The sequence below is a fragment of the Cygnus olor genome, chromosome 1, assembly GCF_009769625.2.
Source record: "Cygnus olor isolate bCygOlo1 chromosome 1, bCygOlo1.pri.v2, whole genome shotgun sequence".
NCBI classification, from domain to species: domain Eukaryota; kingdom Metazoa; phylum Chordata; class Aves; order Anseriformes; family Anatidae; genus Cygnus; species Cygnus olor.
In genome coordinates this window covers 6,504,602-6,517,742 of record NC_049169.1, presented here as the reverse complement: position 1 = coordinate 6,517,742, position 13,141 = coordinate 6,504,602, and the positions used below count along the sequence as shown (strand labels likewise).

The 13,141-nt window shown below is 45.0% G+C and overlaps 1 protein-coding gene across 7 annotated transcripts in view; it reads left to right on the top strand.

Annotated features, from left to right (window-relative positions):
• The first annotated feature begins 3,127 nt into the window (after positions 1-3,127).
• Positions 3,128-13,141, top strand: part of USP6NL (USP6 N-terminal like) — a 118,863-nt gene continuing 108,849 nt past the window's right edge. Inside the window, exons 1-2 of one of the 7 annotated variants that reach the window (XM_040547112.1) lie at positions 3,128-3,207; positions 9,282-9,371. In XM_040547112.1, coding sequence (XP_040403046.1) covers positions 9,368-9,371 — 4 coding nt within the window. In that variant the 5' untranslated portion in view covers positions 3,128-3,207; positions 9,282-9,367. Of the gene's footprint in view, positions 3,208-4,014; positions 4,170-4,561; positions 4,692-4,796; positions 5,038-5,653; positions 5,994-9,281; positions 9,372-13,141 lie in introns of those variants that run through there. The other 6 variants (XM_040547071.1, XM_040547103.1, XM_040547119.1 and 3 more) reach the window with 6 other exon arrangements.

Genomic DNA, 13,141 nt, shown 5'->3' with positions numbered 1-13,141 from the left:
CAACTCATGCCTTAAAAATGATCTGTAGGCAGAAGTGGAAATGCCATATGCCACGGAAAATATGTTGAATTCCTGCACCACAGAAGCTAAGCCAAACCTGTATAGCACAAACACAAATTGAAAAGGAACAGTCCCAAAACAGGTTTTAAAATTATTTTTAGGACCAATCTACTAACTGCTGTCTTTTGAGTCTGCAGAATACCTAATTTTGTAAAGTAAAAGCCATTCTCTTCAGGGCAGCGCTTGTGTCCTTATATGAACGTGTAACTTTAGCCCAAAGGTGTTCAGGGACAGGCCATCATAGCAAAGTACTATGCTCCAAAACTTTCATGGACTTTTAGACTACAGTTGCCAATTCAAAGTCTATGTCTTTATTTTCAAAGCCACCAGCATTCTGAACACTTGGTCTATCGGGGATTAAAGCTCCATCAATGATTTGTCGAGGCAGTTGACAGCAAAAGATATAGCGCTATCTGGAGTCTGATCACTACCCAGACACACTGCAAGAACTTAAATAGTTTTTCACCTGAAGTGGCACCAATACGCACACTGCCTGCAGAGCCGAGCATGTTCTGACGACTTGTGAAGCCCAGGAAGGAATTTTGATGGGTCATCAAATTCATTCCCTTGTCCCAAGGCAAGATTCGAATCTCACAAGGCTGATTTAGCCAGGAATCCATTGATACGGTAAAGGCAGACTGCAAACGTAACTAACAGACAGACAAATTTATTTCAATGAGATGTTGCAGTTGGTTCCTATCATCCTGCACATATGCTTTGTGTTATGCTTAATTTTTGTAAATGGTGTTTTATTGAAGAGATTGGGTTTCATAAGCTTCATAGCTAAAAAAACAAAGGGCACGGTACATTGAGAAATAATTGCTGATGAAAATCTCATATTTTTTACATTATGAATTCTTGTATTCCTTTGAAGTTCAGTGGGAAGATATTCCAATGTTACAAGAAACAGGATACTTTAAAATGGAATGCTACTATTCTTTTTTTTTTTTTTTTTTTTTTTATATGGCTTTGTGATATTACTGCCAAATAACGTCAGTGGCCATACAGAGTACTTGGCATCTTATGCACTATATCCTAAGTGCGGTCTTGACAAGACGAATCATTAATTTGTGTGGGGTAATTCGTGAGTATCTTTACTTCTGTGACTCCAGTCACAAATGTAGGTGGCTAGTACAGCATCTGAACTTAAACACAGACCAGGTCATCTTTTCAGGTAAGTAACTGGATGTTCCCTGACACGAACAGATATACCAGCTCAGAATGTAATTCAATGGAGGCGCCTAGACTGTATCATAGATGGGAGTCTGAGCCCAACAGAAACCCAAATGTGCCTTACGTCCCTTCCATTGAAGTTCATACTTAGCAAGCAAATTGCAGCTTTTGCATTTAGAGTGCAGATGGAGTCAACCCAGGCAGGTTTTCTACCATGTAAGCCACGCTGCTCATCCTACCTACATGACATGGAAGACAAATGCAGTAGGGAATTGCATGAAGCCCACACAGTATGGGGCTGGTTGGCAGGCTTCATAAAGGACTACTTTTGAGGACAGTGTAGACATAACAGGTGTCAAGGACCAGTAAAAACCATGGTGAGCTCTGCCTGCTTCCTGTGGCACAGCCCTGCAAAGACAGCAGAGACACAGGTGATGCCTCTTGCATGTCCATGAAATGCCCCACAGACTTTTAAGCATTATAAATAATAATGATTGCATATACCTTCTCAGACTAAGAACTGTAATAAAAATGGAGTGTTGCTGGAAATGCTATCGCAGGATTTGTATGTAGGAGTAGTGATAAAACAAGTATGATATCACTGTCAGCCACTTGGAAAGCTGTGATTTTAGAACAGTTCCACAGCCTAGTTATAGTATTACAACAGGAAACAATGAGCATATGGGAAACAAAAGCGATGATATATAGTTTGAGAATGTATGAAATACAGATTAGATGGTTTTGATGAAGCAGAGAGCTCCCCATGGAAGACATTTATCTTAACTAATTAGCCATTTTGGGAGGAAACAAATCCCTAGCTTGAAGAAAGCTAAGTATGTTTTTATATTCTAACAGCTCCTGAAGTTTTAAAAAAGACAATTAAGACTTTAAATTGAAAGGACTCATATCCAACCACAGTATCCCTCTTGGGATTTATGGATGCTGACAGGCTAGTTAATCGCTATTACTTTCTGAAATGTATTGCAAAGCAATAAATGATTCATATTTTCTACTATTACACTTCCTCAGCACAAGAAGAGAGGAAACATTTAGACAAAAGTGATCCAACCTGCTACTGTCTTACTACTGTCTTACCACTCTTAGACATTTTCTTCTACATAACATGAATGTCAAATGCAACCATGCTCATACACAGCTCTGTACATTTGCTAGATTCTCAGAGACTGTGAGATGTGTTGGCATGAGTATTTGCCATTTCAGGGGATCCTACTTTCATTGTTCAGGCTATTTTTCCTCCAGAATGAGACAGAACTCTGAGGACAGAAGGTCTATTAAAAATGTTAATATCTGTGGAAAAGATTTACTGATCTCAGGCTAGCCAGTCAATAATTTTTCAGCTCATCTAATCTACCTTGGAATAATGGAGCACTGCTTTCTCCAACTTGTCATGAAATATTCTTGTATTACATATTTTAGTAAAAATTAATGTCAGAAGGTGCCAGCCCCACAACTCATAGTGCAAGTTGTCTGGAACTGCTTATTTTAGAGTTTATCTTTAGTAGATTATGCTAAATTCCTTGCTTAGTATTTGAATAGAAAGCATTTAAATATAATTATTACATGAACACTGGTTTGTTTAAAACACTCAAAATATTTACTGAACCTTGCTTTTGTTTGTACCATTACTGGATGTCTTTTAGTACTACATTTTAATTACTGTTTATTTAATCTGTATTTCTAATGTGAAATCATATTTTATTGCTACTTCAAATTCCCTCTTCACCACAACGCTTTCTTTTTACTCCAAACTGGCCTCTTTCCGGTAACCACTTCACTGTGGCATTTGAGACGTCTCATAGCGTAAAGCAGCTGTCACATTTCTCTGCTTCTTCCCGTCGGGTTTTGTTTGTAACTCAGTTTAGTGCCCCATGCAAAGCACGGCATGCATACGCATATGGTGCCTGCACGCAGTGAGTGGGAGGACTCCGGCATGGGAAGCTGCTCAAGGAAGGGGTAGGTTGGGAGCTTTCTTCTCAGAAAGAGCAGTCAGGCATTGGGACGGGTTGCCCAGGGAGGTGGTGGAGTCACCGTCCCTGGGGGTGTTCAAGGAAAGGTTGGACGTGGTGCTTGGGGACATGCTTTAGTGGTGACATTGGTGGTAGGGGGATGGTTGGACCAGGTGATCTTGGAGGGCTTTTCCAACCCTAATGATTCTGTGATTCTGTGATCAAAGCCACCCCTCTTTCGATCCAAGGTGGAACGGGCAATCAGGTTATCCATTTTTATGTACTTTTATGTACAGGATTGCGGAGTTCACCCATAGAGCTGCATTTCGTATCAGTATCCCATGGTGGTGACTTACCAGAGAGAACCAAAAAAGGGATGGAGTTTTAAAAATGAGGGTCTTGGTAGCTCAGGCAGCACAGCCTAATGGGTAAGCTGGAAGAGGGACAGTCCTGCTTCGTGTTTTCCGCCTTTATTTCTGAGACTCCTCCTCACGCCCAGTGCCACGCCAAGGCAGCAGAGTTAGCCAGGCGGGTGCTGGCTTCGCCCTGAAGCCAAACTCTCTATTCCCACCGCCTTTCCCACCCTGAAACCCACACAGAGCCCAGCCGAGGGCCGCCTCCCCTCGCTGCCCGGCCTCCCCGACCCCCCTGCCTTCAGGGGGGCCCCGCTACGAGCCCAAAATGGCTGCGGAGGGAGCGGGGAGCGCGGCCGGGGCCGGACGGCTCCGCGCCTCGTTGCGAGCACAAAATGGCGGCGGCAGCTCCGGCTCTGCCCTGAGGGGACGGCGCCGGCCGGGGAGGGGAGGGGCGGGGGCGGGCAGGGTTTCCATAGCGGCGGCCGCCGGTGTCACACCGGGGCGCTTCCTGGTCGGAGGCCGCCGAGCTCCGGGGCAGAGGAGCGGGGAAGGGAGGAGGCAAGGACGGAGGCCCCCGGGAGGAGAAGGAGGAGGAGGAAGGCGGCGAGCAAAGGTAGGGGCGAGCCGGCCATTGCGCGCCCCCCCTCCCCCCTATTTCCCGAAGTGGACTCGGCGGGGTCGCTGGGCGGACGCTTCCATTCGGGGGGCGGCGGGGGGGGGGGGGGGGGAACTGCGGACCTCGCCGTTGAGGCGAGCGGGGTGGGACAGAAGTTCCTCGAGAGCTCGCGGATGGGGGAGGCGGGTACTACCATCCTCCCCGGGGGGGGGGAACCGCGCTGCGCGCACCCCCCCCCCCCCCCCCCCCCCCCGGCGGGGTCGGGAGGTGGAAGAGGCGGGAGCTGGCTCCCGTAGGGTACTGAGGTGCTGCGGGCTGTTCCATTCCCAAAGCGGGGGTGTCTGTGTGAGGGAAGGACCCTACTATTCCTGCCGGGGGGGGGGCAGCGTGTGGGGAGCTGTGCGGGGGGTGGCTGTGGGAATCCCACCTGGAGATGCCCCGGGGGCTTTTTGTGAGCTTTAAGTGAGGCTCTGGGGCTGTGGAGGGGGAGGACACCCCCTGAAGTGACCCCCCAGCTTGGTGAGGGGCGCGCAGCCCTGTGAGGGGCTGTGGTGGTCGCCTCAGCTGCTGCTGTGGGGTCAGAGGGTGCTGTGAGGGCAGCCCGAGGGGTGTGGGGGCACCACACGGTGTGTGGGGGCACCACGGTGGGTCGGGCAGCCCTTTGGGGCTGTCAGCACACGGGCACTGACTCCCTGAGGGCCTCCGTCCTGTCAGGGTGACAGGGCCTGGGTGCACTGCGAGGCCGTGCCGCCACCCAAGGCGGGAGCAGGGAGGTTTGGGGTGGGCGAAGTTTGGGTTTAATGGGACTTCTTGGCACTGCTGCTCGTTGTACCTGCTGCCTCGGCTGCTTTTCGTAATGCCTCAGGTATGTGGGGAAGAGCACCAGCCTCAGAGCCGCAGTCCGGTGCAGGAGGGTCCGCAGTCCTGTGAGTGGCTTCCCAACAGGCTTCAGGCTCTGTGACCCTCGGTCTGTGCCGGGGCTATCAGCGAAAGAGGAAATTATCAGATGTTTGGTGTCTCTGGGCGATGTGGGTGGTTGCCTGCTGGAAACCACCGCAGTCACTGAATCGCAATGGGAGCGAGAGTCAGGTGGTGACTTAAAACGCTGTTGCCAAACTCCTGTACCAGCCCTGTGCCTGTACATACCGAGAGTAACTTTCTCTGTGCAGCTTTCTGCTTGGCGCGGGGGGCTGTGCAGAAAGCCGTCTATTAGTACGAAGCTCATTTTTAGCTTTCACTGAGTCAAAGTGGAACAAAAGCATGAGTCTGCCTTGCTCACAGTGAGCGTATTTTGTGGAGGCTCAGTTCAACGAGAACGCTTCCATTAACTAATTTCGCTGTGTGGTTACTTAGTTTGATGCGGAGCCTGCAACCTAGGGCTGCTGTGTGACAGTCGAAACTCAAACTCTCGCAGGCATGTGTGTGTTGGGCAGCGCGGCCAATCAGCAGTGCCTGAAACTCAAAGCAATTTGCTTGGACGCTTTGTAGTGTAAATATTCCTGCAATGAACAAAGAGGAGGGTGTGCCCTTGTGCTTGTTTCGTTTGTGTTTCGATGTGCTTCCTCATTTGTGGCCAGTCAATGATTTGGTGAAGGTTCTGAAACAGTAGCAGCCTGACTTTGCTGTGAAATGTTGCATTCTCAATGCAATAGGCATTTTACTCAGCTAGAATGTTCAGAAGCTAGGTGCAATAATCAGATTTTTTTTGTTGTGTTATTTTGCTAATAGCTGTGCTGTTAAATGGCTTAGTCTTGCTTCTTTGTAGCTTCTCTTGTTACTGATTATAACTTTGAAATTAATTCAGCTTGGATGCAATGGAAAGTAAGTATTTAGCAGAACTGCCTTTTAACCAGTTGTTCATTTATTTGTCCTCTGAGTATAAGCACGGAAGCCAATCATTTTGGACTTAATGTTTTGCCAGCCAGCCAGCTATAAAGCTTTAAAACATGTGCTTCTGAAATCTCTGGATCTGTTTTCTTTGAGGGGCACTAATGTTTTGGTTTAAAGAAGAAAGTAAATGACAGTAAAATACTGCTTTGTGCAGGCAGGCTCCATTTAGACTGTTTTGTCTCTTGTGCGTGCACGTGTGCTGTAAAACCAGTGCAGTTGCGTGCTGTTCCTTTGGTTTCTGGGTCTTGGGAATTGGGGATATAAATTTGTAGTGTTAACTCCTTTGGTATCCAAGTTAAATAGATGCTACAGTAATGTACACACGGACTAGACTAGAATCTTTCACTGACGAATTAAAGGGAATCTCTTTCTCTGGATAGAGTCACTATACATGGACTTATGCTGTAACTTCCTTTTACTCTGGTTTATACTCGTCATACTGAGACAGAATATTGGGTAAAAAGGAGACCTGGCATTAGTTGTAGAAACAGATAATTGAATGTGTTATTAGTATGCTCAAATTTGAAGTTGTAGAGAACTTCTCCCAATTCCCGTATCCCATTCCGCTCTTAGTTAAAATGCCAGTAGTTTTGCAATTATTGAAGCCGAGTATCACCGAGGGCTAGTAAATGTGTTGTTAGTAGGGGAAATACTGGGTTGGATACAAGGGTTGCTCTTCAGGAACAGAGAAGGTTCAAAGGTTTGTGCGTGGGTTTTTTATAGGCTTGTTAATGGCAAGAGGATGTCAGCTACTGTCTTGAATAAAAATACAGTTTTTCAAGATGGTATCTGTAAGCAGGACGTTCAACGGGAACATTCTTTCTTTCCCCTGTTGCATAATATTTGGTAGTGTTTGTGTACAGGAGAGAACACCACGAGCATTCAAAGCAATCAGGTTGTTGGTTAAGAAAGCAAAGTGACAGCGGTTTAGTTTCCTAACACGCATCCTTAGGAAAAACATCAATATTGTATTGCAATAGAAGGTACAGACTTTCTGGTACTTGGCAGTGTCGACTTTTCCTGACTTTCCAGTACTGCTTGCTGTGCTCCAAATTACAGATGAAACATGAAGCTTTCCTTTTTGGGGAAGTGGGCACTTTCAAATAGTCTAAGAAAAAAGCCTTCAGGAAAGTGCTCGAGTTAGGAACAAGGGAAGCATAAAGCACATCAGCAGTGGTATTTCAGAGAATAAAAAATAAATGTAACTGGAAACTTTTATTGGCTAGTGAACAGGTGTTAGCAATGGCTAAACAAAATATTTAGATGCAGAAAGCAAGATTGCAAGAACACTTTATGCGTGGAAGTCTAAAATCAAGTCACCACGGTATACTGAAACTTTCAGTTCTCGTAGTTATGGCACAGTTTTAGGTAGCATATAGCTGCTATATTCTTCACCACTTGTTTCCTTAGTTTTACGTGACTAGGTTTTATGATATGATGGATAATTATACTATTATTATCATGAAGTGATTTTCAGAACTGGTGCTTTGTTTTTTTTCCTTATGAGTAGCCTTTTCCTGTACATACAAACAATAAACCGTCACCTAATGCGATGTCTCTGAGGCCAGGTCATACTTACAAAATAAGGTGAGGCTGTACCGTAGGAAAATCAGGTTGAATTGGAGAGACCAGTCTTCCAGTTGACTCTGCATAAGATGGAAGAACAATTTGGGCACAAAAGCAGTGTGGAGCTCCAACCAAAAGTGCTTTGGACCTGGGTGGTGTGCCGTCTGTAAGGCTCGTTTGATGTTCTAAATGTAATAACTGTAATTAGTCTGGTAAACGGGTAAATGTCCTGGGAGTTATATTTGCTAATTTTGACATCAGTAGTCAAAAGAAAACTGACAAGACTGCAGCTCTAATGGTATGTCTTAACCAGACACTTGATTTTCGATTAGGCTGCGTGTACTTAAACGTTTAATTTAGCAGCCGCTCAGGGAGAATTGACGGGACCTGCAATTCAAACTGTTGCTCTTCAGTGATTGCACCATCTAATGGCTTTGTGTTCCTCTTTTTTTATAATGTTTGCATACATGTTTCTGCAGCACGATACCGTTTTCTTCCCCTATTAAGCCTCTTCCCTCCATTACTTTTAAAATGTTGGTTTCAGTGAGTTCTGAAACTGAAGGCTTCCTTTTGGCTGTCAGAACATTTTTTTTTTTTTTTTAACTGGATTTAGCAATTGCTATATCATCTTCTTGTGATGTCAGCCCAGGCCTATGAAAAGTCGTCAGCTTCTTGGCACGTGCTGTAAATCTGTCTTGTTGTTGTTGTTATTTTTAAGCCTTAGGAGATCAGGAGTGTTGAGACTTGAAATCTGAGTCAGCACGAGATATGATCTGGCTGGCCGAACACAGGTGGTCAGGTTCAGCAAGTTCTCGTTGGTTTGAAAAGAGGAAATAAATCAGACTGTGCCTTAACTCTGTGCAGGTATTAGAGGAAAACTTTATGGTTTCATAGATATGTTTGTCTTTTTTCCCGGATCTCAACTGTGAGGTGAAGTTATTTCAGTGTAACAGTTTTATCAGATTGCTTTTAGCAGCAGGATGGAGATTATGCAATATTCTTTTAAAAAAGGTACTTGCTGTGCTGTCGTTGTTGAAGATTAAGTCCTGCATGTTTCGCTCCACGGGAAGCCAGCCCTGTTGTTAGTGAATCCATAGCTGCCCTACTTAGGTGCCTTTTTCTCCTTTCAATTAGACTGAATGATCCCGTGCTTTACAGTTACTAGAAATTGTAACTTTTTCAGGTTTTGTTTCTGAGGAAGTGCAGGATGCTAGTGCCAACCCAGGTTTATTTAGTAAATTTCTTTGTAGCTCTTGTGTTTCAAAGAGTATCTCTTTTATTGCATCTTCTTGTTAGCTGATGTTGTTGAAGGAAAATACTACTTGATGGTGTTTTTAGTTACTATATCTATATCATAGTCTTTTAATTTCTTGAGAATGTTTGTTATCTGTTGGGAATGGTTAGTGTTTCTGAACTAATCCGTGCAAACAAGTTTGTAATATTAACGTTAGAAGAAAGTACACATTTTGAGTTGATAAACTTCAAAATATAACCGTAAGCAGTAAAGTTCCTCAGTCATAACAAATATGTTTTTGTGTTCTTTATATTTTTTACAAGGAAGATTGAAAAGATAACAGGAGAGAGTTTATGTATAACATTTACTTATTTAAAGCTGAAAAACTATTTCTTTCTTTCTTTTTCTACTATCATCAGGACATGTATACCTCTGAGAAACTTTCTCCAACAAGATACCTTGCTTCAAGACCTGCCTTGGATTATATGCAAAGAAGTTTCCAGTCATGAGTGAGTAGATTCCTTTATTAAAAACAAACGTTTTGCTTGTAGTTGAGAAGAAATTTTCTTCTGTAATGAGCTTTGGAAGGTGGTCCTTCCTTCAGAATATTCTACTGAGTTCTGCCTCTTCGGTCCTTCGATAATAGACGCCAAGATTGGCAGATACTGTTCTTAACCTGCAAAGTTTTGATCAATGTGTGCTCTGTAAGGCTTCTGTGTTGGTAGCCTGGTGTCGTTTTCAAGAAGGTGAGTTCTGAAACAAGCTGACCTTTGTTTTTTCTTCAGCGTAAACAAAATACACAAATGTGAGGGGAAAATGTCTTGGGCTTGCTCAAAAACTCCAAAATAAGTGAATGTCCAGTAAATTCAAATAGCTGGTAAAAATCCAAAATAAAATGAATGGACTTCATTTTATGGGGGAAAATAAATATATTACTCAAATGGCAGTATAGAGGTCTGGTCCCAAAAGAATGTTGGCATGTGTTAGGAAGATATAAGCCACAGAAAGCTGTGACTGAGGATCTGTTTTGGTGGAAAAACCCATGAAAGCAGAAGTTCTGTTTCAGACCGTAGCTGATGGTTAAGATAATCGCTTTTTAGCAAACTGTTTTGAGTGAATGTCTTTCATAAGTTTTTGTAGATGTGAGACTACTTAATATAAATCTTGGCAGCAACGTTACCTAGCCTTGAATCACACAGGAGTAGCGATATAACTTCCTAAGCACAGGAACTGTGTTTATAATACAGCTTAGTTTCAATACAACTATACCAAATCTGTTAAAGAATAAGCATCTAATTCATAGGATAATTATATCCTATGTTAGCAAAATAAGTCTGTTTGATTTTTCTGGCAGGAAGTGACTAAAAGAAAATTCTTGGTTGAATTTCTTGTCAGGAACAAGCTTTGTTTTTTTAGTATGAAATCTGAAAAAAAAAAATGATGGAAGAAATGTTTGCTAATTGCAGCAAAGAAAGAACACACCAAGAAATGACTGAAAGAAGTGCTGAATTTCAGGGTCTGTGCTTCGTGCAGATAGAACTGTTTTAGTACCTTTAATAGAATTATATCTGTTTTCCTTTGTATTGCTGTTCACACTTGTTTGTTTTCTGATGTTTAAAGTATTTGAAGTTTGGCATAAATGACGACTTTACGAGCAGTAATTCACGTACCTGAATATCCTGACTTGTCAGACGCTGCTGTATTAATCATCATTCATTTTTAGAGCATCTCGTGCCGTCATCGCCTAATGGATAGTCTTAAATATATTTGTCTCTTTACCTTTTGAATTATAGTTGCGGTGTTGTGTGACTCACCACGGTGTTGCTGTGATGTTGGTTTGAGTATAACAAATGCTGTCATTACTCGAGCAAAACACCACTGATTTTGATAAGGTCTTGACACGATTTTACGCTGGAGGTTTTCTCCGTATTAGGAAGGATACCTGTATTCAAACGGAAGGTAACGCTTCGGCAGCGCTTTTTGTGGTGGTTAATAATAATGTTAAGCAAAACGCGGTCTCCTGTTTGCGGGAAGAGCACCACGTTCCCGCGTTAGATGAGATGCTGAAGTCTGCGCCGAGTGATGGGCTTCAAGGACACTACTTGAAAATGCTGCTTTTTTTTTAACATTAGAATTAGAAGAGATTCAATATTTACATTCGGCTGTTCTTGGACTTCTTAGCTTACTGTGTATTTCAGAGAAACTTGAACTATAAGCTCAGTATTTGTAGCTTTGTGCTTCTTTCCACTAAATACGTTATTGTACAAGGTATTTATCATCTTAACAACGTACTTTTATCTGCATGCTTCTGGATGCGAAAGCTTATACACAAAATACGTGGTAGCTAGAATAGTTAGAAGCATTGAAATGATGAGAGTCTTTAACACTCCAGTATGCCAAACGTGTGCATCATCTAGTGAAACTCAAAATGAAAACCTTTCTAAAGGGAAAACCTAAAATGCAGGGACATCAAACTTAAGAAGTTTAATGTTGTGTTGGTCAGAAAATTCGGACTGCTGTTATGTACAAACTATGTTATAGAATACTACTTGTTATTTTCTTGTGGTAGAATCCCAGATTTGTTTGGGTTGGAAGGGACCTCAAAGCCCCCCCCAGTGCCACCCCCTGCCATGGGCAGGGACACCTCCCACCAGCCCAGGCTGCCCAAAGCCCCATCCAGCCTGGCCTTGGGCACTGCCAGGGATGGGGCAGCCACAAACCTTACCCTCTTTTAGTTTAAAGCCGCTCCTCTTGTCCTACCACCACACCCCCTGACACAGAGTCCCTCCCCAGCTTTCCTGCAGCCCCTTCAGGCCCTGGCAGACCGCTGTGAGGTCTCCCCGGAGCCTTCTCTTCTCCAGGCTGAACACCCCCAGCTCCCTCAGCCTGGCTCCACAGCAGAGGGGCTGCAGCCTCTGATCATCCTCGTGGCCTCCTCTGGACTCGCTCTGATACATCCCTGTCCTTGTGCTGGGCCCAGAGCTGAACGCAGGCTCCAGGTGGGGTCTGGTGAGAGCAGAGCAGAGGGGGACAATCCCCTCCCTGCCCTGCTGCCCACGCTGTGTTGGTGCAGCCCAGCACACGGTTGGCTTTCTGGGCTGCAAGTGCACATTGCCGGCTTGTGTTGAGTTTCTTGTTAACCCCCAGGTCCTTTTCCTCGGGGCTGCTCTCCATCCATATCCTGCCCAGCATGGATTTGTGCTTGGGGTTGCCCTGGCCCAGGTGTGGGACTTGCACTTGGCCTTGTTGAACCTCTCAGGCCCGCCCAGGTCCCTCTGGATGCCATCCCTTCCCTCCAGTGTGTTGACCACACCACACAGCTCGGTGGTGTTGGCAGACTTGCCAGGGATGCATTCAATCCCACCGTCCATGCCACCAACAGAGATGTTAAACAGCGCCGGTCCCAATACCGACCCCTGAGGAACACCACTCGTCACTGATCTCCACTTGGACAGGGAGCCACTGACCGCAGCTCTTTGAGTGTGACCATGCAGCCAGTTCCTTACCCCCCAAGTGGTCCATCCATCAAATCCGTGTCTCTCCAATTTAGAGACAAGGATATCGCGAGGGACAGTGTCAAATGCTTTGCACAAGTCCCGGTAGCTGATGTCAGTTGCTCTTTCCCTATCCCCCAGTGCTGTAACCCCGTTGTAGAAGGGCACCAGATTTGTCAGGCACCATCTGCCCTTAGTGAAGCCCTGCTGGCTGTCCCCAGTCACCTCATTTTCCCTGTGCCTGAGCATCGTTTCCAGGAGGATCTGCTCCATGATCTTTCTGGGCACAGAGGTGAGACTGGCTGTCCTGTAGTTCCCTGGGTCTTCCTTTTTCCCTTTTTAAAAACGGGGGTTCTGTTTCCCTTCTTCCAGTCAGTGGGAACTTCACCGGGCGGCCACAACTTCTCAAACACGACAGAGAGTGGTGTAGCAAATATATCCGCCAGTTCCCTCAGGACCCACCAATGGGGTGGTCCATCCACAATGGACCTCATCAGGGTCCATGGACTCGCACACCTTCAGGTTCCTCAGCTGGTCTCAAACCTGATCTTCTCCTACACCGGGCAGTTTTCATTCTTCGAGTCCCTGCCTTCCCCTTCTGGGGCTTGGGCTGTGTGGCTGGAGCTCTTGCTGGTAAGACTGAGGCACAAAAAGTCACCGAATTCCTCAGCCTTCTCCATGTCCTGGGTAACCAGGTCTCCCGTTTCCTTCACTTGACGCAATGTATATTTCCATTGCTGCTTGGGAAGGACTGGTCTAGAATCTTGGTCCTAAAATGAATCCTA